At 67.4% G+C, this 24721-nt stretch overlaps 3 protein-coding genes across 11 annotated transcripts; all 3 read right to left on the minus strand.

The window, feature by feature from the left end:
- Window positions 1-220: 220 nt before the first annotated feature.
- HDAC10 (histone deacetylase 10) lies at window positions 221-5636 on the minus strand. Of its 3 annotated transcripts, none has more exons than XM_059886282.1 (20): window positions 5322-5636; window positions 5111-5245; window positions 4821-4917; window positions 4498-4595; window positions 4311-4415; window positions 4106-4174; window positions 3819-3945; window positions 3583-3648; window positions 3347-3406; window positions 3169-3258; window positions 2926-3032; window positions 2782-2849; window positions 2433-2697; window positions 2235-2319; window positions 1817-1908; window positions 1633-1689; window positions 1282-1360; window positions 900-1082; window positions 654-813; window positions 221-470 (listed from the first exon to the last, which is right to left on the minus strand). In XM_059886282.1, the coding sequence occupies exons 1-20, from the start codon at window positions 5378-5380 to the stop codon at window positions 466-468; spliced, it is 2007 nt and encodes a 668-aa protein (XP_059742265.1). In that variant the 5' UTR covers window positions 5381-5636; the 3' UTR covers window positions 221-465. The 3 variants fall into 3 exon arrangements, with proteins under 3 accessions (XP_059742265.1, NP_001068928.1, XP_059742266.1); NM_001075460.1 differs by having other exon boundaries at window positions 221-498; window positions 5322-5622; XM_059886283.1 differs by lacking the exon at window positions 2926-3032 and having other exon boundaries at window positions 221-498; window positions 2801-2849.
- A 1993-nt stretch (window positions 5637-7629) lies between these two features.
- MAPK12 (mitogen-activated protein kinase 12) lies at window positions 7630-15576 on the minus strand. Of its 3 annotated transcripts, NM_001098953.1 has the most exons (12): window positions 15319-15559; window positions 15118-15247; window positions 12816-12874; window positions 11922-12033; window positions 11797-11826; window positions 11538-11585; window positions 10920-11034; window positions 10644-10715; window positions 10412-10491; window positions 10263-10341; window positions 10012-10185; window positions 7631-8174 (listed from the first exon to the last, which is right to left on the minus strand). In NM_001098953.1, exons 1-12 carry the CDS (start codon window positions 15441-15443, stop codon window positions 8095-8097), a joined length of 1104 nt encoding a protein of 367 aa, NP_001092423.1. In that variant the 5' UTR covers window positions 15444-15559; the 3' UTR covers window positions 7631-8094. The 3 variants fall into 3 exon arrangements, with proteins under 3 accessions (XP_059742309.1, XP_005207572.1, NP_001092423.1); XM_059886326.1 differs by having other exon boundaries at window positions 7630-10185; window positions 15378-15576; XM_005207515.5 differs by having other exon boundaries at window positions 7630-10185; window positions 15319-15576.
- Window positions 15577-17283: 1707 nt separating this feature from the next.
- On the minus strand, window positions 17284-23907 carry MAPK11 (mitogen-activated protein kinase 11). 5 transcript variants are annotated; one of them, XM_024992251.1, is made up of 12 exons: window positions 23705-23907; window positions 21017-21146; window positions 20891-20949; window positions 20672-20783; window positions 20571-20600; window positions 20443-20490; window positions 20249-20363; window positions 19940-20011; window positions 19636-19715; window positions 19134-19212; window positions 18879-19052; window positions 17284-18568 (listed from the first exon to the last, which is right to left on the minus strand). In XM_024992251.1, exons 1-12 carry the CDS (start codon window positions 23890-23892, stop codon window positions 18489-18491), a joined length of 1167 nt encoding a protein of 388 aa, XP_024848019.1. In that variant the 5' UTR covers window positions 23893-23907; the 3' UTR covers window positions 17284-18488. The 5 variants fall into 5 exon arrangements, with proteins under 5 accessions (XP_024848019.1, XP_024848020.1, XP_059742748.1 ...); XM_024992252.2 differs by lacking the exon at window positions 23705-23907 and adding an exon at window positions 23226-23377; NM_001080335.1 differs by lacking the exon at window positions 23705-23907 and adding an exon at window positions 23226-23353 and having other exon boundaries at window positions 17292-18568; window positions 19134-19173.
- Window positions 23908-24721: the final 814 nt, after the last annotated feature.

Raw genomic sequence — 24721 nt, forward strand, 5'->3', positions numbered from 1 at the left:
AAAACGCGTCACCGCTGCGCGACCAGCCCGACAGCAGGCGCGAGCGCGCCGGAACTGCGTCACGCGGGGGCGGGCCTGGCGGCCCGCGCGCAGGAGGCAGAGCCTGGAGGCCGCGTCCACCAGCACTTCCGGCCTGGGTCCTCCTCCCCGCCGGTGGCGAAACTCAGCCAGAACCGACCGAGTCCACTACACGGGGCTCAATAAAGAGGCGGAGTCAGACTTTGGCTTAACCTACTTTTACTGACGGCTGGGAGGAGGGAGCTGGGGAGGGCCCGTCCGTATAGAGGCTGGCGGCGGAGCAGGGGTCCTGAGCCCCTGAGCCCGTGTCCTGGGCAGGCCCACAGCCTGGCCCTCAGGTCAGAGGCCTCGTGCAGAGACGTGCTCGCGCACGGTTAACAACAGGCTCCCGGGGGACTGATGCGTAGTGTCTCTTCCACGGTGTAGATACTCCCACCCTGGCCGACTTCAAGCTGCCAGGTCACAGCACTCAATGAGGCGCTGAGAAGCGGGGCACAACTGCTTGACAGGGCCCTGAGCTGGTTCTGGGCAGCTCCCCGCTCCCCGGGACGTGAGCCCCTCTCCCCGCAGAGCCTGAAGGCAGCTGTCGCCCAGGGCCCCACGCATTCAGCCTGAGCCTGGCCCCGCAGCCTCACCAGCCACCTGCAGCATCTTCCACCTTGGCTCCAGTCGCCCTCTCAGGTACATCAGGGCTTGCGTGTCCTCTGGGGCGGCCATGGAGAAGGGGCCCAGGCTTGGGGGTGCCTCCCCATTCAGCACCCTAGCCAGGACTGTTGCAAGCTGGGGTGTGGATTCCTGGGCCAGCAGCAGAGGTGGAAGCCGTGAGTCACTGGTTTCTCCCCACCTCCCGTCCCACAGCAGGTCCACCCCACCCAACTCACCTCATCCACAAGGGCGAAGACTCGGCCGCCTGCCGGGCCCCGAAGCAGTGCAGCCAGGAGTGCAGCCTGGGGGTCCCGCAAGCCATGGGCCGGCCCCAGCGCCACCAGCACCAGGTCAGGCTGGAAGCTGTAGGCCAGGGGCAGCACCAGGGCCAGGGCACAGCTCAGGAACCCACCAGTTGTCTATGGGAGTGACAGCGGCATGGCCCAGCCCATCATCCAGGGAACTCTGGCCAGCTCAGGTCACCCTACCTCCCAATCTTGGGTGGGCAGACACCCACACCCACAGTCCCGCCAGGAAGGGCAGGTAAAGGCCCGGAGTCTGGCCCTCATGCCAGTGCTAGTGAGCAGCAGCCGCCCTGCCCTGTGAGCCCCCACTCACCACCGGCAGTGGCACAGAGACGTGGAACATGGATGGGGCAGCTGCCTCCTCACCGCCAATGTTCAGCCATAGATTTCTCCTTCAAGGGGGGAGCAAGCATATGGATACACGTGCTTGTGCGTGAGATGCCGCCCACCCTCCAGAGCCCAGACAGATGAGGGACAGCTCAGGGGCAGAGATGCTAGGACTGCTGACCCTCCACGCTGGAGAGCCTCCTGGCATTGCTCCCAGGGGGCCCTTCTGGAGTTCCAGCTGCAGAAGGCCCCGCCCACCTGTCACCCAGGAATCCAGGCTGATGTGCTCACCCACCCACTTGTGAAACTGGAGGTACACATGACCCGAGAGTCATACCCGTCATCGGTGAGACCTGGGGGCCGATCCAGCTGTCCCACAGCCACACAGAGCAGCCTGGAGGAAGAGTCGGCTCCTGAATGAGCTGCACACACGCCACCTGGAGCCCATTCCCAGAGCCCTTCCCACGCGGCCAGCCCACGAGCCCTGCCTTGGAGCCTTAGACCAGCCAGGAGAGGCTTACCTCTGGGCTCCATGGGACAGGCCATACCGAACAGCCACGTCCAGGGTGGCAGCTGCAGCAGGGACTGGGGTGGCTGCCATGCCACTGCTCACCTGTGGGGTGGGTAACAGGTGTAAAAGGCAACTCCCAAGCAGGGTAAACATACCCATCTGTCCCTTCTTTGCCCCTGGCTATGGGGTATCATCTGTCCAATCAGGTCAAATTGCTTCAACTGCTTCACTCCTGAAAATAAGACGCTTAAAACTACAAGTCATTCTCTTCACCTCTCTGCCAAGAGAATTTTCTTGAGGAAACTGAGGGGTGCTCCTGAACTCTGTCCCTGGGGGCTGTTCTGCGAAGGATCCTGGGCACAAAGCAACACTCACGCCGACATGGTTCTGCACCACCCAGCCCTGCCCTGACTCCCAGTTGCCCCCACCTGCCCATCCAGGATCCTGTCCAAGAGGTATAGGACCTTCCCAAGTGCAGTGAGGGCCCCGTCCTGGGCCAGGGCCTCATGTGGCCTGTGGTGGACAAACCAGGGGGACGCAAGGAGATGGCGTGACACGCAGACCATAGCTGAATCTCACACATGCAGACGTGGCCTGGTCCCGCCCCCCAGGCCCGCCCTGCCCACCTGGCCCAGGCCTGTGTCTCCTCCTGCGGCAGTGACCCCTCCTCACAGAGGACACCCGGGGGCAGGGCCAGGCCTGTGTCTGGCGCAATCAGGGCAACAGCCACGCGGACAGGGGGTGTGGGGTGTAGGCGCAGCTGGTCCAGGAGTGAACTCAGAGCAGCAGCAGCCTGGGTCACCACTGCCTTGAATTGGGGCTCCCCCAGCGGCAGCGGCGAGGGCCTCCCCTCTGGGCAGGGAGTGCCGGGGCTCAGTACAGGGGCGGCACCTAGGGGTACAGGGTGGTTCAGAGTCACAGTCACTGACGGGAGCCTGAGGCACCATCCCACCTGCCAACCCAAGTCAGGCTGACCTTGCTGCTGGAGGCTCACCCAGTGAGGGGCCTGGGCTGCCCGCACACACTGGAGGGATTCCAGGGCACTGCGAGGAGAAGCAGGATCATGAGGCCCAGCCTCCCGCCCCGGCCCTTCCCACCCTCCCTCCTCCCGGCCCGCACCTGCCATGGGGCTCCATGGGCCCTGACAAGGGCAGGGCAGGGTCGCCTAGCAGCGCTCGCACCATCATGCACACAGACTGGGAGAGGGACTCCAGGTGGTAGCCACCCTGGGAGGAGGAGGAAGCCGAGACACGACAGGGCACGGGGGTCAGGGCCCCAGGCAGGAGCCCCACCCCGCATGGCAGCAACCTCCCACGGCACCCCGGCCTCCAGCCTAGGCGCCCTCCCCCTCGCCACGGTCACCTCCAGCACGGCGCAGACCCGGCCGCCAGCCAGCACCTGCAGCAGATGCGTGAGGTGGGCGAAGCACTCCGGTGTGGCCAGCATCTGCCCCTGTAGCCAGAGCCGGGCGTGAGGAGGGCCTGGCCCGCGGCCGCAGAAGCCCCCAGGCCCTCACTTGGCAGCCAGGCCAGGCCCTCACCTCGGGATCACCGATGGCTGAGTCGAATCCTGCGGAGACTAGGACCAGCTCAGGGTCGAACTGCAGGCAAGGCCCGGTGGGAAGGGGCAGAAAAGAAGCTGGAGCAGAGGCAGAGGAGAGGCCCCTCCAGAGAGACCCTCCTAACCCCCAAGAGTCCTGTTCCACTGTGGTGGGGAGAGGGGAGCTCTGGGTACCGAATTCCCCTCCCCTCCTGCCTCCACCCCACTGAGAGTCACCTCAAAGGCCAGGGGCAGCAGCACATGCAGGAAGGCAGCCACGTAGTCAGCATTTCCCATCCCGACCTGCAGCCAAGGAACGTCAGAGCAGCCCTGCCAGGGACGACTACAGGGTCTTCAGCCCCAGGCCCAGCTTCTGGGGATGGTTCTGGCCAGATGCCCTGGGCTACACACGGGTTAGGGGAACATAGGCTGGGTAATGCCTGGGGGGCGGTTCGGGGCGGGGGGGCCAGTACCTGGTTCCAAGGCAGGTTGACAGTGAAGCCGAGGCCCCTTCCCCGCCCGACAGCGTCAGCGTCTGACTCCCGCAGACACGGCCAGAAGTGCCCGTGCTCATAGCGGTGCCAGGAGAAGTAAAGGACGCTGCAACAGCCAGCCAGGGTCAGAGGTCAGGCCCCCTCAGCCTCAGGGCTCCTGGCAGAACCCTGACCCCCGCCCCCTAGCCGCCGAGCACACAATTGTGTCTCCCCTCTCAGGCTGTGCTCATCCTGAAAAGTGGGGTAGCAGGGAGCCCCCCACTTACCTGGGGTCATCCTCGAAGATATACTGGATGCCCTGACCATGATGGACATCCCAGTCAACGATGAGGATCCTGGGACAGACAGTTCTGGGGTCGCTGAGGGGCCGGGCCTCCCACTCCTGGCCAGGAGGCAGGCCCAGGATGGGAGGGGCCCCTCCGTCTGCGCCGCCTGGTCTGGGCCCTACGCTGCGGCCCGACTGGCACAAACCTGCGCAACCCGTGTTTCTGCTGGGCGTGTTTGGCTGCTATGGCTACGTTGTTGAACACGCAGAATCCGTTGGCAGTAGCCCTCTGGCTGTGGTGCCCAGGAGGCCTGGGGGTGAGCATGGGGTGGGTCAGGGTCTTCGTGCCTTCACAGGGCCCCCCGTGGGTCGGGGGTGGGGGGCAGCGCTCACCTCACCAGGGCGAGCCCGTTGCGCACAGCTCCCGTCAGCACCGCGTCCACCAGCTGCAGCGCGGCCCCCACAGCCAGCCGGGCACAGTGGAAGGTACTCTGCGGGGGCGAGGGTCCAGGTCAGCCCCCAGCCCCCCACCCCTCCCAGGCTCTACCAAGGCCGGTGCCAGGTTACAGGGCACCAAGCAGTGAGCAGAACTGGTCAGGCCAGTCCCGGGTACCTGCAGTGGCAGCCAACAGGGCACGGCACACGGGAGCATGGGCTATGAACAGGCACAAGTACCGGATGTGTGACTGGGTGGGTGGGTTAGCCAGGGCACGCACCGGATGGAGGTAGACGGCATCATACTCCTTGGACAGGGCCTGGAGCTCCCTGGTGCCCAAGGCCTGGGTCCCCTGCAACAGCGCTACGTACTCAGGGCTGCAAAGAGGCAGGCAGGCAAGGCAGGGTCGCCAGGAGGAGCAGGTAGAGGAGAGAGGGAGTGCCCACCTCATTGCTCGCTAGCCTACCCACTCGATAGGGAAACTGAGGCTTGGTGGGAGGCTCTGTGTGCCTGCACCGCAGGTCGAGGCAGGCCCCACCTCCCAGGGCCACGGCCTGCCCCCCACCTGACCTGTGCACCAGGCCCAGCTCCGCCTCTGAGGCCTCGCGGGCTACGAGCTGCAGACACCTTTGCTTCAGACCATGCTGCTGCAGGCGCTCCAGGGCAGTGGTCAGGCGCTCAGGACACTCGATCTCACACTCAGGGCTGAGTGGACAGAGCACTCAGCGTCCGGAGCCTCTGTCTTCACCCCCCTCCTCTCCCTCTGCCAGGCCCCACTTACTCGTCCCAGAGCAGCCGGGTGGCGGTCATGTCCTCGTGGTACACAAGTGCGGTCCCCATGGCCCGCCCGGGGTCACTGTGGGCCACTGAGGGTGGGCAGGACCCAACGCTCCGGCTCACAGGCAGGTCAACGCGCCGCCTGCCCCTCGCGGTAACCCCAGAGAGCAGCAGGGGCGCCACCGGAGCCTGGGCGGGATCTCAGAAAGCCCAGACGGGAAGGAGGCCCCAGCCCCAGCTGGCCACAGAGCCAGGCCGGGGTCGCCCGGGGAGCTCCCGAGCCCTGGCTTCCAGCTTGTCCCAGGCGGGCCTGCCCTGCGCCCGCCTCCGGCTGCCCCAGTCCCCGCCCCGACGCAGCGGGGCGGGCCCAGGACTGAGCCCCTCGGGCTCCGCGCGCCTCCCTTCCCGCCAGCGGCGGCTTCCTCTCCCCGTCCCCCGGCGCCGAGGGCGGGCTCTCGGCCTCGCACCCCTGCGGGAGTCCGAGCGGCCCGGTGCGAAGCGGGACGGCCAGTGTGCCTAAGCTCCGCGGGCTGTCGCGGCGGCGCCACGCGGGTCCACGCCCCCCGCTCCAGGCCCGCCCAGACCCCGCGCCGCGGCTCAGACACAGCGGTTGTCCATCGCCGTCCCGCTTTGCCCAGGCCCCGCAAAGAGGGCTCAGGGAGAAGGGAAGGAGCGCGAGGCCGAGCGTCCGCGGGAGCGAGGCAATGAGACAGCCTCGCCCCGGGATGGGAGCCGGGACTCAGGCCGGCCGGGGCTGCAGCGCAGCGCTGCCCCCGAGGCGCAAGAAGTGTCTGATTGAAGCTTCGGAAGACCCCCGGCCGAGACTCGGGGTGGGGTCAGGGCTGTGGCTGAGAAGCCGAACAGGAGCGCCACCGCGTGGGGAAAGCCAGGGAAGGGGGCCAACAGAGGAGGGTCCGGGCGAGGGAGGGATGAGCGTGAAGAAACGCGGCCCGCGACGGAGGCGCGGGCCCAGCCGAGAACAGGAGGGTCAGAGACAGGAGGAAACAGGGAGCCCCAGGCCTTAAACCGAGGGCTTCGGGGGACTGAGCCCGTGGGCCGGGCCTGGGCCTGGAGGGCAGACTTTCTAAGCCGGTCTCGGGTCGGGGCGGGATGGCTGGGTCTGCGAGCGCTGGTCTCCGCGGCGGGAGACCTGGAGGCGGGGCGGGGGCCCTGGGCTCTGCGGGTGGGGCCCTGGGCGGGCGTGCTCACTCCAGTCCTCGGTCGTCCCAGCCGTACGGGGATGACCCCCACGGCGGGGCAGCTGTAGAGAGAGGCCCTGGCACTGCCCCGCCGCCCGCGGCCCGCAGCCTCGCTCGAAATAACCCGGTCCGGGCCGGGGGCCTGCCCGCGTGGGCCCCTGGCCGCAGCGGGGCTGCGGGAGGCGTGCCCGCCCCGGAGCCAATCAGAGCAGCCCGGAAGCGGCGCACGTGATCGCGAGGCGTGGCCCGCGGCCGCCCGCCCCGCCGAGACGCCTGAACTTCTGCGTCACGGGCGCGGGCCGGCCTAGGTTGAGACGGGCGGTATGCACTGTGCAACTTGTCTTGACCGTATATTCGGCGGAAGCAGCTGTGCGCGAGGCCGGGAGAAGAAAGACGGGCTAATCCCGCCTTGCGCGCTCCTGCTGAGGGAAACAGTCCAGAGGAGCCCCAGGGTGGCGCCTGGCCCGTCGGCAAGTCCTCTGCAACGGCCAGCAGAGGGCTCCGCGGGCTCGCCAGCGCCGGCTGGGTATGGCCGGGCCTGCGACAGGAAGAGGAACTCGGAAACCTACCTGTTCTGCTGTTTCCGTGTTCAGAAACGCTGTTCTGCTACAGCACAGCGTCTCAGAGGCCCCTGAGAGGCCGCGAGCGTCTTGCGTGACCCTGCCACCCCAAGAACCTGGCCTTAGAGAGTGCGGGGACCCCAGAGTTGACACCGGAGTTGGACCTTGACCCCCTCACCCCCTGCCCTGCATCTGGCTCCAGGGTCTAAGCTTAGAGGAAGGAAACGGCAACCCACTCCGGTATTTTTGCCTGGAGAATGCCATGGACAGAGGAGCCTGGCGGGCTACAGTCCATGGGGTCGCAAGGAGTCGGACAAGACTGAGCAACCGACTACACAACAGGACCAAAGGGCGGGGCCAAGCCCTGACTTGGGGGCTCCAGGCTTGAGGCTCACTGACACAGGTTGGGGGGCTCAGCTTTGTGACCTGGGAGGGAAGGGTTGCCCAGGCCCAGTGGCTCAGGGTGGGGAGAAACTCCCGGACCAGCCTCATTACTCCAAACAAAAGCCTAAAGGTGGAGCTCCAGCCCAGGAATGAGGACGTGAAGCAGAGGGAGACCTACAAAAGGGTTTATTTTCTCCAGCCGAGGGGCCACACCACGTGGCCAGTGTGCATTCCAGGCTGGGGGTGAAGAAGCGTCCACACGAACGCCCCCAGGAGACGCATCCCTGAGTCGGCACCCTGTCCTTCCTCCTCAGCACAGTTCAGAGAAGGCAGGGTCAGAGGCCAGGACTTGACCCCAAGCCCGGTCCCACCCCACTGGCTCTGAAGCTTCTGGTGCATCCTGGGGGTGGGGGCCGCTGCTGGCAGGGTCAGAGGCCAGCCCCAGGTCAGGCGGGCATCCTGTCCAGAAAGTCCAGATGCTCCTCTGTGGTTAGGCTGAGATGGGGTCTGCGAGCAGAGGAACAGGCTTCCAAGAGAGATTCCATGGAGCACGGGGACTCCAGCCTCAGCCAAGGTCACAGTGGCAGATGGGATCTCCCGTCCAGGTGGAGCCCCAGCCAGGGCCCAGGAGTCTTCACAAGGCTGTCTCCTTGGAGACCTTGGCCCCCAGCTGCCGGGGAGGCTTGAAGCTGAGCACCTCTTTATATGTGACACCTGGGGCCAGAAGGACAGAATCACGGGAGGAGGAGCCCACCACCCATCATACAGGTCCACCTTGCACACCAAGGATCGACGCCAGCGACCAAGGCCAAGTGCTTGCCCGGACCAGTGATAACTCCTGAGATTCCACTCGGGATGGGGGTGGGGAAAACTCCTGGGCCCAGAGCACAGGTCACTGACCGAGGGGCTCACCGCCCCCCTAAATGGCAGTCAGAGATCTGACTCTGACTGCCAGGGCTTAGGCACCAAGGGAGCTCCTTTGTCCCACATGTTCGAGTCCACCCGTGTCCATCCACAGGGACTGTCCACCCTGATCGTACTCCTGTGGCCAGCCCACACCCACGGCCCCTAGAGTGGCTTTGGCCCCACAGCCTGCCTCAGTGAACAGAGGATGTTGCAGGAACATAAACCAGTGTGTTCACTTGAGTGGAGCTACGCAGAGTCCCACCAGGGCGTTCCAGCTTCTGCATCCGGAACGTCTATGAAGCCTCAAACAAACGTGGAATCCCCACTGACCGCCTGCATCTCGGGCTCCCGCACCAGTCCCCACGCTCCCCGCACCATGCCCAGAGCGCGCAGTCCCAAGGGAGGGGGCGCTGCTCCCCCCGCGTGCCCAGACTTGCCGGGCCGGGAGAGCGCCTGTCTCGGGGACCACTGGGGCTCCCGGGGCCCCATTCAGAGGACCGTGCCTCGACAGTGAGTGGTCTGTGTGCTTTGCCCAGTGAGCTGCATGGTTGTGTTACCCGCAGGCCTGGGGTGCCTCCCAGGCCGTCCGCCTGACGCTCATGCAGGGAGGGGCCGGGCCACACTGGGGAGGTCCGTGTGGAAAAGCCCCTGCTGGAAGAATGGCCTTTCCCAGGAAGACAGGAAGTGATGAGCTTGCTTAACCGCAAACATGGTCTGTAGTAAAAGCAAAAGCTCTTACTACAGTTTGGGCCACAGACAGGATCCTGTGGCCCGCGGGTTTTGGTTTTCTGGTCTTTTTTTAGCAACAGAAATCTTATAAGCACAAAACAGCACAGACAAGGGTGGAGCCCCCACTGGTGGAACTGAGGACCCAGTGACCCTAAGGAGCTCGGTGTGAGCAGCACAGCCGTCCAGCTCTGCCTGCTCCTCCACGTCCAGGACCACAGCGCTGGCCTGAGGCTTGGCCGGGACGGGTTCTCGGACAGGAGCCAGCAGGCCCGCAGCTCCAGCGGCCCTACTCCTGTGTCCCCTCTCCGTCTGGGGGCCCGAAGCCGCAGAGAGACCATGTGCTGGTTGAGGCCCGATCCAGCGTGGGGCGTAAGGGACCCGGCGGAGGCGGGGGCCAGGGGCCAGGCAGGCGTCCCTGAGCCCAGCCTCAGGCTGAGCAGGGGTAGGCAGCCCTCAGAGACCAGCAGGGCCCTCGGTCTGAGGGGACAGTCGGCGCAAAGCCTGGAGCACAGAGCGCAGGTGGGGGTGCTCAGTGGGCTGGAGGGGACGGGCCGGGGTGCTGAAGAAGGAGGAGGGCAGATGGGCTGCCTGGCATGGACCTGACCGTCCCAGCAGGACAAGGGTGCTGTGTGGCTGTATGGTAGGAGGGGGTCCTCAAAGGGGCAAAAAGGCCAGGAGATCCAAGACGTACGAACAGAGGCCTGGGAAGGGCTTCCGAGGAGCTCCGGGTCAGCCCGGGCCCTGGCCTAGACATGGATGGGCACGCTGGCCACTCAAAGCGCCAGGAGAGACCCAGTACCTGGATCTGCCCTCTGACCTCCTGCTGCGTTCCCCGCTGAACCTGCATCCCAGGGATGGGGGGGCCCGGGACCCTGAGCCCGGCCACCCACACAGCTGACCCGGGGCCCCCACTCACGCTTCCACTCGTCCAGCGTGCGGTCCATGTCGTCAAAGGACTCATCGTACTTCTCGGCCTGGGGATCGTCCTCCGTGTCGTGCAGCGACTCAAAGTAGGGGTGGGCCAGCGCCTCGGCCGCCGTCACCCGCCGCTCCGCATCCAGCACCAGCATTTTCTCCAGGAGGCTCACGGCTGCGGGGAGGGCAGGTCAGGCCAGCCAAGGGCAGCGTCCCAGGCCCAGGACCCACGCCCACCCCAGTGCCACCTACCCAGGGGGCTCGCGTTGGTCAGGACGGAGGCAAAATCCTTCTTCTCCAGCTCAGGGAGGCCCTTCATGTAGTTCTTGGCCTGCGCGGGAGCAGAGCGTGAGGGGCTAGTCCCAGGCCCGTCCCCAGCCCCTACCCAGCTCCCGGCTGACCTCATCACTTTGCAGCCTCTGCACAAACTCCGCAGGAGGCGTCCCCGTCACCTTCATGATCTCCTTCAGCTGGTCCAGGTCTTGGCCAAGGTCAGGAACACAGAGTGGGCCAGAGACGGGGCTCGCCCACCCACCTGGTCCAGGCAGGTGTCCCCCCAGGTGCAGGGTAAGCCCCCCCAAACCCAGCCCCAGGTTCAGGGTAGGCCCCAGTCCGGCCCTCGGTGTAGGATACGGTCGTTGCCTTTGAAGAGTGTCTTCCCCGTGATCATCTCGGCCATGATGCAGCCCACGGACCAGATGTCCACTGAGACAGAAGCCCCTGCGTCAGGGCTCCGCGGGCTGGGGAGGGGGGGCACACACAGACGGGAGGGGGCGGTGGAGGGGTCGTGGGCACCGGACCCATCTGGCCTGCCGCCCCCCACCCAGTGCCCCACCCAGCTCCAAGCCTCCCCACGGAGCAGCCGCCACAGACCCCCGGAGAGCAGGGAGCGGGTGGGCAGCTCCTCACCCGTCTGCGTGTAGTGCATCCAGTTCAAGATGACCTCGGGCGCGCGGTACCACCGGGTCACCACGTAGCCGGTCATCTCGCTGTCTGCCTGCCGGGCCAGGCCAAAGTCCAGGATCTACAGCCAGAGTCAGAGGGGGTGGGGGGCAAAGCGGTCCCTGGGGAGTGGGCGGGCCGACTGTGGTCCAGAAGATCCCAAGGGGCCCGGGCACACCGGGGCCTCGGGCCAACCCTCTGGGGCTGAGGTCTCGGCCACGTGACCCTAACCCTGCCTGCAGGGCCCCCCGTCACAGCCAGGGCCCCCAGCCCAATGGGCCGCACCTGCCCCCAACCCTCAGAAACAGGCCCCCGGGGGTCTCCTCCCCTGTGCTCCGCCCCTGCGGACACCCCGGCCAGTGCCTCTGTGCAGACCCCCTCCGCCCCCCTTCTCCTCAAGCGGGTATGGGCACGTGCCCCGGGCCACCCCACTGAGTGCCGCCCTAGGACCCCAGCCATGACCCAGAAGGCTGGGGTCTGGTCTGTCCGCGTGGGCCTGGGCCAGCCCACCTCCGGGCCTGAAAGCAGGGGCCCAGCAGGCGGATGGGCGGGTGCAGGGGGCCCCAAGCGCCCGGCCCCACACACCTTCAGCTCACAGTCCTCGTTCACAGCCAGGTTGCTAGGCTTCAGGTCCTGGGGACAAAGGCAGGTGTCAGCGCAGTGCCATCCAGCAGAGCCAAGGCCCAAGCAGCGCCTGAACGTGGGGGCACGGCTGGCCTCCCCGCAGCCCTTCCAGGAAGGGTGGAGTACCCGCCCCAGGCTGTGTGCAGACGGGGTACCCCCTCAGGGGTGGGACCGGCGGCTCCACAGCCAGGAGAGGCGCCCCTCCGGGGCCAGGACTCACCCTGTGGATGACGCCGGCAGCGTGGATGTACTGTGGGGACAGAGAGCGGTCAGCGGCCGTCGGCTCAGGAGCCCGCGCTCCGGCTGGCGCGGGGCCCCTCCCAGCCCAGCGGCCCCGTGTCCCACCTTCAGCCCCTTGAGCGTCTGGTAGACGAGGAACTGCACCCGGTCCTCGCTCAGCTTCTCGTGCTTCATGAGCTTTCCCAGGTCGGTGCCCATGAACGGCATCACCAGGTAGCTGTGGCGCACGACGGGCACAGACATTCAGGGCCGCACGGGGCCCTGTCACCCTGCGGCACGCAGTCCCCGCCGCCCACGGCGCTGCCCCGGGCCCCACCCTGCAGGCCCCTCGATGCCAGGCAGGTGAGGACTGTGTTTTGGCGTTTCTGAAGGGTGACCAGGGACACTGAGGTTCGAGGAAGGGAGGGGGCACAAAAAAGGAGAGTGGTGCCCCTGGACAGGGGCGAACACAGGGCATCCACGTCGGGGGGCAAGCTGGACAGGATGGGGAGACGGGGTGACACCCCGAGCACCCCACCAGGAAGCCAGGCCAGTCTGTATGCGTCCTTGACCTCCGCGAGGCTGGGCGGTGAGGAGCCCGTCTCCTCGGCTCTTGCCTGGCCGGGCCCTGGGCTCCTAGCCGAGGGGAGCGTGAGTCCAGGGGTAGCCACCTGGGCAGTCACGCGGCAGGCACCACAGAACAGTCAGCGCTGGGCCCCCTGCGCCCCTCCCCTCCCGCCGGCAAAGGTCAGCAGCTCCAGTTACAGGCACAGCCTCAGGGCCCGCGTCCTGGAGCACGGGACCCGCTGACAGCCCTTGGGGCCAAGACTCACACCTCTGGCACTGGAGGAGGAGGCCCAGGTCCACCCCGCGGCATCAGGGGCATGTGGCAGACCCCTGGCCAGGCTGCGAAGCGAGGCTCGCCTTAAGGGGCCCCCCGCCAACCCCAAACCTGAAGTTGACACCCAGGAGCCACCCAACACCAGCTCCCTACCCGGCCAACCCCGAGCTGGCACTCACAAGTCCATGAAGTCATCCAGCGTCTCATCGGGCGTGAACACGTCCAGCAGCCCAATCACCTGGGGAGGAGGCCAAGTGCCGGGTGGGCGGGGGCTCAGGCACCCAGTGCAGGAGAGCCCCCTGCAGCTGCCCACGGGCCCGGCTCTGCCCACTGGCAGCTCTACCTTGCTCTGGCACACATGCCCACAGACAGAGGCTATTTCTGGATGGAGACCGCAAGCACCCTCTGGGGGAGGGGCAGCCTCAAGTCTGGGGCAGCCCCCAGCCATCCAAGGAGCTCAGCCCTTGGCCTGTCCTCCCCCCGCTTCCTGTCCCTACTGAAGACCCAGGACCAGCGTGGGGGCAGCCAGAGCCTAGCAGGGACCATGCCTCTGCCAGATGGGTCCAGGCAGCAGCACTAGGGCCAAACCCACAGCCCTGCAGGCCTCGCTTGGGGGGTGACACAGGGCACACGAGCAGTGCGACAGCTGGCACCCGGGCCTCCAGGGACCCCACGAAGCCTGCACATCCAAGCTACTGGAGGGACGGGTAGGCGAGCTGGCAGGGGGCAGGCCTGGCAGAGGCCACACGAGTGGTGGCCGAAGCAGGAGACAGAGGGCTCGGAGCACTTGAGGAACAAGGGAGAGAGGCCAGGTGGCCAAGAACCAGGCCAGGGAGCCGCCAAGGAGAAGCCGAGGAAACCGAGCGGGCCCGTGACACCAGGTGAGGGCTGCCCTGATCCTAGGAGCTGCCGCGGGGGGTTAGGCGGGCACGCTGCTGGGTGCGGCCCCAGCCACGGTGCGGGGACAAAGTGGACACGAGGCGGAGGGACACCTCGGTAACCGCCGCAGCCTCCAGGGCCAGACACGGGTGAGGAGGTGGGGACACCCAGAGAGGGGCCAGAGGCAGAAGCGTCAGGAGGTGGTTTCAGCAAGGATCCTGGAGGTTCGGGGGAGGCGTGTCAGACTGATGGAAACTTCCAGGCTTCTGCCTTGCACAGGGAGGCCGGTGCTGGGGGTGAGGGGCTGGGGTAAATGGGCGGAGGTGGGCACAGAACAGGCAGGACTGGGGCACGCCTTAGCCTCTCGGAGATTGTTTCTTCCCAGGAACACGGGGTCATGAAAGGCAGAGCCTCCCAGCTAAGGGGGGGCAGCTGCTGTGGGTCAGGAGGTCTGGGGGAAGGCAGAGAGCAGCGGCAGTGGGGAGGCCCGAGCAAGGGCCTGGAGGCCACGGAGCAGGAGCCCAGGGAGAGCGCGGACAGGCCGGGGCGAGTCGGGGAGCACGGATTGGGAGGGAGGGGACCGCAGGAAGGCAGAGGGGTCGGTCCTCATGGGGACGAGTCCTGCACGTGAGCAGGTGTGGCCTGCAGGTAGCAAACCGGCGCTTGGCGGGTGTCCTCTACGAAGGGGATTCCACCCGGGAATAAGAGGACAGGACCCACCCGAGGCGCTGAGTGCGTGGGCCCTGGAGCTGAGGGGAGTTTCCTGGTGGACATGGGGACCAGAAGGTGCCAGCCCGCCATGACTGGCCAGGGTCTGGGCACCCAGATCACCGTCAGACTGGGCAGGAGTGGCTTGCGGGTGGGGAAGCAGGCAGCTCTCAGGGTCACAGGAGGAACTGCATGGAGGAAGAAGGGAAGGGCCCTCTTCGGCCCGCACTGTGCAGGGAGAGGCTTGGGGCAGCCTCGTGGGGTCTCCTGTGGGCAGGTCTGGAGACAGAAGAGACCCCTCCCTGGTGGTGGCCGGCCCTTCCTCACGCTGTGGGGGTGGGCGTCACAGGAAGGGTCTGCGTGCCTGCGGGTGCCCAGCGCCCTCCACACACGGCTCACTGAACCCCTTCACCGTCAGAGACGCGGGGGCTCTGAGGGAGCTGACAACTCCGATTCTGCCTTCCTCCGCGCAGCCCCAGGGCTGGGACTCAGGAGGCAGAGTGGGGCAAGGAGAGGGGCTGGAGAAGCAGGGAGGGGGCAGCCGGCCAGCGCGGGGAGGGGGGCCTTCCAGGAAAACCCCTTCTCCCCACTGAGGTCCCCGGGGCTCAAGTCAAGGTTTGGAGCGAGTAGGGCAGGAGCCCCGCGGCCTGGGCCATCCGCGAGCAGGCCCCCGGCCGAAGAGCCAGAGGCGGCGGCCGCGGGACTGGCCCAGGCGGAGCGGTCGAGAAACGGGGAAGCAGCCCTCTCGACCCCGCACGCTCAGGGACACGGCCCGACCCACGGCCTCCGCCCCGCCACCCCGAGGAGCAGCCCAGGGGTCTCCGGGGCGGGGGTCTGGGGCCGGCGGGGGGTAAGCGGAGCGCGGCGGCCGCGGGTCCGGGCGGCGCGACTCACGTTCTCGTGGCGCATGTGCTTCAGGAGGCGCAGCTCCCGGTAGGCGCGCTTGGCGAACAGCTCAGACTGAAAGGGCCGGTACAGCTTCTTGATGGCCACCTTGGCGCCCGTGCGGCTGTCCACCGCCGAGCTGCGGGACGCACAGCTCAGCGAGGGGCCGGGACACCTCACCCCCGACCGCCCCGCCCGGCCTGCGCTCACCACACGGCGCCGTAGGCGCCCGAGCCCACGGGCTGCAGATCCTGGTACACGACGCGCACCTCCCAGGCCGTCTTGGTCACCTCCTGGCGATAAAAGCCCTTGCGGGCGGACGACGGAGAGCTCATGGCTGGCCGCGCACCGCCCCCGCCGCGGACACCGTGCCTCGAGGGCCGGGGACCCGGAATTCACGGGGGGAACCGGCGCGCACCCCGGGCCGCCGCCGCCGCCGCCGCCGGGGAACCGGCTCCCGGCTGTCCCGTCCGGAGCTCCGACCCCGGCCCCGGCCTGGGCCGCCCGCGGCCCCTCCCCTGCGGGATGACCAACCGGCCCCGGGCCCCGGGCGCACGTGACGCCCCCGCCCCCCCGCGCCGCTGCCCTGCGGCCCCTCCGGAAACCTGAGGCGGCGCCGCACGGGAGGCCGGAGGCGGGGGAGGGGAGCACCGCCGCTCAGGACAAACCCGGGCCCGGAGCCGACGCGGCTCCCGGACCGGCCTGCCTCCGCGCTCCGCCCTCGGGCTGGACTCCCCGGCCCAAGCGCACGGTGTCTCCGCGGGAAGTCCGTGAGGCTCGCGTCTCCTCCTTCCCGCCGCGCCCCGGGGCGCTGGCTCATCCTGGCCGCCTGAGCTTGTCAGCTTCTACCCCCAGCCCCAAATCACCGTCCAGCAGTCCTGCCAACTTCCTCCCCGCACCAGAGAACTCCCACCCTTGAGGCACCTGACCTGAGCACTGTAGCCCCAACTGCCCACCCCAGGATGCCCCTTCACCCTGCGCTGACCCTCCCACCCCCAGCTCCGTTCCCACCCGTCTTGCCTCTATCCCCCTTTCCCTGTTAAGAAGCTGATTCCCTCTCCCAAACTCAGGGTGCCTACCACGCTGGAGCAGAGAGGGTGGTCCTGCAGGCCCCCCACCTGGGGGGGGGGGCGGAGACTGCCCAGAGATGTGCAAGCTGCCCTGCGGGTCCTGGCCCGTCCAGCCCAGGCCCCAGGTTTACTCTTCAAAACACAGCCAGCGCGGCTCACTCGCCCCAGGAAGGTACGTCTGACCCCCAAGGCGAAGGGGCGCCCACTTACCTTTGGATGGGGGGCATTATCATTTCATGCGTCAGAGCCCCCTCCATGCCCTCCCCCAGCCCAGTGACCCAGGCCTGAGACACAGCAGGGTAACAAGATCCCTGGGGGCCCCCCGGCCACCTTCCGCGCCCTGCGCCATGGATCAGCAACCCTGCAGCTCGCCGGCCCGAGCAGCTTTACACCTGCTCCATCGTGGCGAGCCGGCGCTCGGGAGCAGCAGGCTGGTCCGCGGCCACAGCCTGGGGTCCCTGGAGCCACAGTCACGTTTGCCCGTGCCCCTCGTGCCCTGTGGTACGCCACCTGCTTCCTCCAGGAAGCCCCCAGCTGGCCCCCTGACTGCTGGCATTGAGGTGCGGGGTCCAGGAGGGTTCTGCTGCTCCCGCCCCGCCCCCAGGACTCAGCCCAGCCTGGTCTCCGGGGGTCCTCCGGGACCTGAGGCCAAGCAGCCACACTGACCAGGTCTCTCTGCAGGCCCAGCTCCCAGATGATCCCCACAGCCCTCCCAAGGCCCGGGGCAAAGACACGGAATGTCCCCAGACTAGGGACACCCTGCCTGGTCCCCAGTAGGGCCTGGGCCTTCCCAGCCTGAGCTGCAGGGAGCAGCAGGGGCTGATCGTTCAGTGGGCAGCCCTCCTTCACCTGGAAAGAAAGGAAAGTTTCTCCCTGGCCCAGGGGAAGGCAGGCCTTCGTTCCCCCACCTTGCATGCTCCCTGACCAGAGTGAGGGGCAGGTCTGGGTCTGGACCAGACACTGCCCAGTGAACCTCTGAGGGCAGCGGGTTGATTGTGGGTGGACATCCTGTTCTGTCCACCTCAGATCCCGCTGGCCCTCAGGGACCAGCGGGACATGGCCCTGCTCTACAGGCAGAAGGGGCAGCAGGAACTGGAGCCTGAGACACGAGCCTCATGGGGGGCAGGACCCCCTTTATTGCAAAACCCCTGTGCAGGCACTTGACACTCAGACCTCCCTGGTCCCGCAGGGTGAGAGGTCGCCACCTGGCAGGGAAGCCCCTTGACGGCGGGCCCACACCCCCAACACATCTGGAGCAGGGGCCTGTCCCAGAGGTCGCTGGGTCCCCTCCACTCTGGAAGGACAGAGGACAAGGGCGGACGCACAGACTAGGGCACCCCAGGTCCCGACAGCAGGACCAGAGGGCGGGCAGGGGTAGGGCGGGCACAGGTTTCTCCATCCACTCGGGGCCAGGATCCACGTCCACGCTCATGGGCGCCTCGAGGCCGGAGCCCCCCAGGCCTGCCAGCCCCCAGGCGGGCCCGGACCCCCGTGGCTCAGGAGCCTGCTGCAGCTCCCACGTCCAAGGGGAGAGGGGATTTGCTCACAGGGGTGCCTGTGGCCACCTGAGCCCCTTGCATGCCACCCAGCAGGCTCTTAGCAAAGCCTTGCGCCCCACCCACCTCGAGGACTGAAGGGGAGGCAAGGGTACAGTCACCCCCACTTGGGCCTGCGGCTGGTCACACCGCAGCTCTCAGGGGCCCTCAGACACACGCGCCTCAGTTTGCCCTGACATGTGGATTCCAGGACACACGCACCGCATACAGCACGGCGGACATGTGGCTCCAGGCAGCCGCCCCACTCCACCCCCCTACAGAAGACCCTTTGAGCCTCAGCACTTTTGAAGGGAACCCCTCACTTCCAGACGGAGCAGCTCTGACCATCAGGACTCTTCCTTTGTCTCAGGGAGGCTCCAGCCCCAATGTACTTACCCCCACCCCCCCAGAGCCAGCCCTCTGGGATCCAGGTCTGGGAACACACACACTGCCCAGGGAGAGGTCTTCTGGCACCCAGGTCCCCCCAGGGAGGCCCTAAAGGGGACCTTGGGAGGGGGCAGGAGGACAAGGACGTGCAAGACGCTGTGCCTGGGCTCCCACACCGCGGCTCACGCCCGTGCAGGCGTCCACACACGAGCAGGTTCCCCAGAAGGCGCAGCGTGAGGACGGGGGTCCCAGGCCGGGGCTGGGTGCCACTGGCTGTAGTGGCGTCAAGGCAGGCGCCCCCCATGGGGGCCTGGCAGGCCGGGGCTGGCGGCAGGTGGGCTCAGGCCCCCGCTTGAGCCCCAGCGGGGCAGCTGGCGGCGGCATTCCATCACTGCTCAACGTCCAGGCTGCCCAGCGGCTGCGGGGGCTCTGGGGGCTTGAAGCTGAGGACTTCCTGGTAGGTGAGCTCTGTGCAGGGAGGGGGAGGCGTGCGCTCAGGCCCCCAGCGGCCCATGCCCCCCACCCTCTGGGAGCAGCCTCCCTTCCTGGGCCCACCCTGTGCGGCCCCCAGGTTTCTGGTGGACTCACCCAGGCCGAGCTCTAGCTGCCCCCGCCCGCCCCAGTGTTGGGGGGGTAGATGGCCCCACACCCAGACCCTCTCGGAGGAACAGGAGCCCCCGCTGAGAATGGCCAAGGCCAGCCTCGGGGACGCGGCCCCACCCTTCCACTCCTCCCCCGAGCGCTCCTCGGCCTCCACGCCTCGGGGACGCGGCCCCACCCTTCCACTCCTCCACCGTGCGCTCCTTGGCCTCCACGCTCTCGTCGTAAGGCTCCGCCTCGGGCTCGTCGTCCGGGTCGTGGTACTGGCTGAAGTAGGCGTGTGCCAGGGCCTCTGCCGCGCTGACCCTCTGGTCACTGTCCAGCACCAGCATCCTGCCCAGGAGGTCCACAGCTGGAGGGGCGGGGGTGCCAAGTCAGCTCCACCCCTGGGGCCGAGCGTGGAGCCCCACCCAAGCCCCCGGCCCGTCCTCACCCAGGGGGTTGGCTCCGCGGAAGATGCTCCTGAGGTCCTTCTGGGGCATGGGGGGCAGGGACTGGATGTAGGTCCGGGCCTAGGTGCCCACGGAAGGGTCTGAGGGGCTGTTCAGGGCCTCCCCGCCCCCGGCCCTAAGCCAGGCAGGGGCTTGATGGGAGAGGCCCCCAGCCTTCCTCTCCAACAGGACTGGCCAAGGGCATGCGTGGAACAAAGACCTCCCACCTCGGATCTGGGGGTTCCAGCACCTCGCCTGGCCCCACAGGCCGGCAGGCCCAGGTGTGGTGCCACTCCACGGTCCGTAGCCAGGACACTGCAGGTGCCCAGGCTTCACCCGCCCTGTCCCTCACGCCAGGAGTGTCTCCCCAGGTCTCCCTGAAGGGGGCCGGGCCCGCCTTCGTGTCTGTTCCACTGTGACCCATGCTCCCCCCATAGGGCCCCATCTAGTCCCACAGCCCCTCTTCCACCAGGTCAGCAGAGGGGCTGGTGACCAATGACTCACATGTTCCGAGGATATCTTTGCTAGAACCTCAGGACTGGGTGTGCCCACCACCTCCATGATACGCTTCAGCTGGTCGATGTCTGCCTGGCTCAGGAAAGGTCCAACAGCCAGGCATGGACTCTCCTGGGATCCCAGACCCCAGACCTTGGGTCACTGCCCAGACCCTGCTCTCCTGCCACTGGGGACAATGAGCCCAAGGTGGCATGGTTGGGGGCAGAGGAGGCAAGGGCCTGAGCCCACCTCCCTCGACCCCCACCCTGCAATAGGAGGCCCAACCCTCCTCCCCAACCTGAACCAAGGATACAGTCACTTCCGGGGAAGAGAGCCTTTCCCTGGAGCAGCTCAGCCATGATGCAGCCCACGGACCAAATGTCCACTGAAGGAGAAGGCATGGCCATCAGTCTGCCTACCCCAAGCTCCGCCCCAGAGAGCCGGGGGCTGGATCCACAGCCCCACAGTCACATCCAGGCCCCTTCCTAACGGCACCCTGGGCAGGGCAAGGGTCAGCCCAGGACCCGCGGTGCCCTGCTTTTCTGAAGGTCTGGTCCTGAGCGCCCGGCCTCTGGGTCCCGCCCAGCCCTCCGCAGGCCGCACCCGGTGGGGCTGCCGTCACCTGTCTGGTTGTAGTGCATCCAGTTCAGCATGATCTCGGGGGCCCTGTACCATCGTGTGGCCACGTAGCCAGTCATCTCCTCGTCTGCCTGGCGCGCTAGCCCGAAGTCCAGGATCTACGGCGACCCCCAGCTTCAGCCCTGCGGGTCTCCACGTCCCCGCAGCCGCCTCCCAGCCCCTGCCCCAGCCGCTCACCCGCAGCTCGCAGTCCTCGTTCACGGCCACGTTGCTGGGCTTCAGGTCCTGCGGGGCGGGCGGGCGCGGTGAGAGGCCGGCAGAGTCCCGGGCGCAGGACCACCGCCGCCTCCGCGCACCGCACCTACCCGGTGGATGATCCCCGCCGAATGGATGTACTGCGAGGGGGAGATGGCGGGGCGTCAGGCGCTGGCCCCCGCGCCGCCACCCGCTCCCGCTCCGCGCCCACCTTTAGCCCGCGCAGCAGCTGGTACACGAGGAACTGGACGTGCTCGTCACTCAGCGCCTGGCACTTGACGATGTTGTTCAGGTCGGCGCCCATCAGCGTGGTCACCAGGTACCTGGGTGCGGCCGGGAATGAGCCCCGCGCCCCCGCGCCCCCGCGCCCCCGCCGCGCCGCCCCGCCCCCGCGTCCCCGCGCCCCGGCCGCCCCGCCGGCGCCGCTCACACTTCGCTGAAGTCCTCCAGGGCGGTGGCCGGCGTGAACACGTCCAGCAGCCCGATGACCTGGGGGTGCGGGGAGTCAGAGCTCCGCGGCCCGCGCCCCGCCCGCCCACCCGCCAGCCCCGCTCACGTTCTCGTGCTTCAGGTGTTTGAGCAGCCGCAGCTCCCGGTAGGTCCTCCGCGCATGGATCAGAGACTGGAAGGGCCGCGACAGCTTCTTCACCGCCACCCTCTGGCGCAGCCGCGTGTCGTAGGCCGAGCTGCAAGGCCGCGCGTGAGGCCCCGCCTCGGTGACTGGCCAGAAGGCCACCCACACGGGCATGAGACCTCACTTGCTCCCAGGCTCTCCCCTCCCTCCTGGGGTCTTCATTTTTTAAAATATTTATTTGTTTGGCTGTGCTAGGTCCTAGCTGAGGCATGTGGGATCTAGTCCCCTGACCAGGGATTGAACTCTGGCCTCCCCGCATTGGAAGGAGGGCGTCTTAGCCACTGGACCACCAGCGAAGTCCCCCTCCTGGGGTCTTGCTCCTTCCTCCAGAGGCAGGTCCCCTTCCACTGACTCCCTGACTTCCGGCCTCCCGAGCCCACCTGAATTTCTCCTGACTCCTGCCCCCCACTCAGGGTGGAAATACCACCCCAGGGAAACAGCCAGAAGTGTGTTCCCAGAGTAGATGTTCCTCCAGCTCCCTGTGGGCCAGGGGGTCTGGGAGGCCCCCAAAGGGTCCCAAAGCCATGTCCAGAGCCCCGGAATGTTCAACATGTGGAGGAGAACCTGACCGAAGGTGTGTGTTGCATCCCTATCTTTGACAGTGAGAAACCAGACAGTAGGAACTGTCCAGCAGAGGCTGGTGTCTGGACCCCCAGAGTGTTTCCCCTCCTGCAGCCCCACTCCCCGGAGGGCCAGACCTGCAGCCGCTGTGCCCAGCTGCTCAGTGCGCCCTCTGACCGAGCCAAGCCCTCCACCCCCCCCCACCCCCCGCTCCACTGCTGTCTCAGGATCTGCCTTCCCTCCAGCGAGCTGTCCTGTGCAGCCACCCCACCCCTCCACCCCACCCCTCCACGCCCACAAAGGGAGCCTCCTGCAGCAAGTGGGATGCTCGTGGGCGATGGTGGAGGAAAGCCGCCCTGGGGTGGGAGTCAGGGGGAGTTGCCCCTCACAGGGGAGGGGAGCAGACCTTTTCTGTCCACAGGGTCAACAGAGGACTGTGGGGATTGGCACCAGGCCATCAGACTCATCCGAGGAGGGAGCCCAGGAGTGACACCTGCCTGGGGGCCCGCTTCCAGTCAGGGCTCTGTCAACTCCCCCAGGGGCCACGCGCACACACCCTCTCCTGCCCCTGAGGCCTTAGGGGGAAGCCAGAGCGCGCTGGCTGGGGCAGCTGGAGTGGCCTGGGGTTCCCGATGGCCGGCCAGTGACAGCATGAGGCCTGAGGCCCAGGGGACCCCGAACCCCTGCTCCAGGCTCCAGCGTTGGGTCCTGGGAGGGATCTGAGGTGTCCCACTTGGAAACTTCTGCCGCGTCCTAGAGCAACAGCTCTCCCCCGGGGACCTGCCTGCCCATGCCCATGGCCCCACAGACACCTGGCACCTCACCGGTTCTGGATTGGGGGGCACCCTGCAACACCCACACCCACAACTGGCCTCAGTGTCAACACTGAAACCCCAAGGACGGTCTGCAAGCCCCACCCGGCCCCACCAGGTCCAGAGGCCTCCCCAGGCCCCACCCTCCCTCCTGTCTGGGCCCCAGGGTCTCCATGCAGTGTGCGCTCTCTTGTTTGGGGCAAAAATGGGGAGGGGTGTAGACCCCCTAAAGACTGTTGGGGATGGTAGGCTTCTCTGATCAGGCCTGAGCCCCATTTGGAGTCTGAGACCCCTTGGAAAACGGGGGAGGAAACCAGGCCCAAGGAGGAGCTGGAGGTCATTCTTAGGCAGGGGTCTTGGCGCCCCACCCCTAAGCTGGGCTCTTCTTTTACAAGCAAAACTACCCACCCTGGGGCGGAGGTATCTACCGGAGCCCAGGACTGCCTGACCCTTGACCGGGGAATCCCAGATGCGTGCTCACACATCCAGGGCCACGAGACCGGCCCTTTCGCCAGCTGTGACGCCGCAGATTCAGACCCGGAGGAGGACGCCCCGGGCTGGAGGGGCAGAGGGACGCCCCTTCCCCGACCAAGGAGAGGCTCGGGGAGGAAAATTTCCCTCGCACCCCCACCCCGCATTTATTCCTCGGATCTGCGTAAGGCCCGGGGGCGGAGGCAGGGCGAGCCCCTCCCCGCGTCGGAACCCCGCACGGGGGGGAGGGGCGCGCGCGGAGACCCCCCGCCCCAGCCCGCCCCTACCAGACTGAGCCGTAGGCGCCCGAGCCCACCGGGCGCAGCCCCTGCAGCCGCTGCGGCACCTCCCACAGCGTCTTGTTCAGCTCCTGCCGGTAGAAGCCGGCGCGCGGGCCCGACATGTCCGGAGCGGCCGCAGCTCGGCGCGCGCCCCGCCCCGCGCCCCGCGCCCCGCGGAGCCCCAGCCGGCGGCGGGAGGCGGGGCGGGGCGGGGCCAGGGAGGGGGTTCCCGCAGACGACGCGCGGCTTCCAGCCGGCCCCGGGCGGCGGCCGGGCGGAAAGCGGCCTTCCCGGAGAGGGGAGGGCGGCAGCCATGGAACGGCTCCTGGCTCCTCCCGCGGCCTCTTCCCGGGGACTGCGCGCCTCCCCCAAGCGCGCCGCGTGTGTCCTCGGAGCGGCACCGCCCGAGCCGGGCCGCCGCCACCTCCCGGGCTCCGCTCCCCGCACCCTCCCGTGCCCGCACCCAGGGCGCCACCCCTGCCCACCTGCCTTCGCCCGCACTCCACCACCCGCCTGCTCTGGGTCCTGCGTCTCCCCGCTCCAGCCTGCTCGGGGGCGGGCACCCCTCCTCTCCCGGCTCCTCATCCGGGCCCTGCACCCCTCCCGTCCCCCAGCGAGCTCCCCCTGGAATGAAGGCAGAATCCTCTAAATCAGAGAAGCCAGGGTGAACCATGGAACATATATATATTTATATTCATATACATATTTTTCAGAATAGAACTCCCCTCCCCTAATAAAAGCTAGGCATTTGGTTGGGTAGGGTCCCTTCCGCGTGGGCCGATGGCGGCGCCTGGAACCCTGGGTCGGCCTGGCTTCCCTTCCCGTTTGGCCATCCGGCCTTGGCCGTGTGGTTCGCTTCCTGGTAAAGCTTCCCCGACCTGGTGGGGCCTCCTGCATTGGTGGCTCCAGGGCCGGTCTCAGCCGCATCCTGGGGGACGCGCAACTGCCGGGCCGGCCCGGAGACCCGCCCTCAGGACCAGGGACAGCGGCGGCGCCGAGGGGATGGGAGGGCTGGACTCAGGAAACTCTCCCCACCTGGGCCGTCTTTGGGGCCTGGGACCCGTCCTCCTGCTGAAGTAGCCCCCTCAGCTGTGACCTCTTCCAGGAAGCCCACTCTGACTTTCTCAGGTACTGCGGGGTCTCGAACTGCGAACTCCACCCCGCACGGGGCATTTCCTCTCTGCCCTGGGAAAGTGCAGTTTGCACCGGCTGCTGTCACTGAAAGGGGCTGGGCCTGTTTCAGCATCTGTCTGGAGCTCTGGGCGGGAGCGGCTGCTTCTGTTTGAAGTGACCAGGGTTGAGATAGAGCATCTCTGGGGAGTCAGCCCCCGACCCGCACCCTGGGAAAGCGGGGTGGGGGAGGGTGTGGGGGGGGGTGGGGAGGGCCGGCGCTAGGCTGCCCATCCCAACAGAGTGCGACCTCAGACTGAGTGCCCAACCTTCTCCTTTTATGAAACAAGCAAAAATCTGAGTGTTTATGTGAAACCTCCTGATATTGAAAC

The sequence above is a fragment of the Bos taurus genome, chromosome 5 (genome assembly GCF_002263795.3).
Source record: "Bos taurus isolate L1 Dominette 01449 registration number 42190680 breed Hereford chromosome 5, ARS-UCD2.0, whole genome shotgun sequence".
NCBI classification, from domain to species: Eukaryota; Metazoa; Chordata; class Mammalia; order Artiodactyla; family Bovidae; genus Bos; species Bos taurus.

Excerpts from the sequence above, each read along its gene's own strand:
- HDAC10 (NM_001075460.1), bottom strand. The coding sequence starts at position 5,380 with ATGGGGACCGCACTTGTGTACCACGAGGACATGACCGCCACCCGGCTG. Across the intron at positions 3,407-3,582 it reads TGCTGCCCCTGGCCTTTGAG|TTCGACCCTGAGCTGGTCCT; the intron begins GTGACTCTCAGT and ends CCTTGCCTGCAG. Across the intron at positions 3,259-3,346 it reads CAGCCATCGGTGATCCCGAG|GGGCAGATGCTGGCCACACC; the intron begins GTGAGGGCCTGG and ends CTCTGGCTACAG.
- MAPK12 (XM_005207515.5), bottom strand. The coding sequence starts at position 15,443 with ATGAGCTCTCCGTCGTCCGCCCGCAAGGGCTTTTATCGCCAGGAGGTG. Across the intron at positions 12,875-15,117 it reads AGCACATGCGCCACGAGAAC|GTGATTGGGCTGCTGGACGT; the intron begins GTGAGTCGCGCC and ends CCTCCTCCCCAG. Across the intron at positions 10,492-10,643 it reads ACTCTTCAAAGGCAACGACC|ACCTGGACCAGCTGAAGGAG; the intron begins GTATCCTACACC and ends ACCTTGGCCAAG.
- MAPK11 (XM_024992251.1), bottom strand. The coding sequence starts at position 23,892 with ATGGTTCACCCTGGCTTCTCTGATTTAGAGGATTCTGCCTTCATTCCA. Across the intron at positions 20,950-21,016 it reads AACACCTGAAGCACGAGAAC|GTCATCGGGCTGCTGGACGT; the intron begins GTGAGCGGGGCT and ends CCGCACCCCCAG. Across the intron at positions 18,569-18,878 it reads CACGGTGGAGGAGTGGAAGG|AGCTCACCTACCAGGAAGTC; the intron begins GTGGGGCCGCGT and ends CTCCCTGCACAG.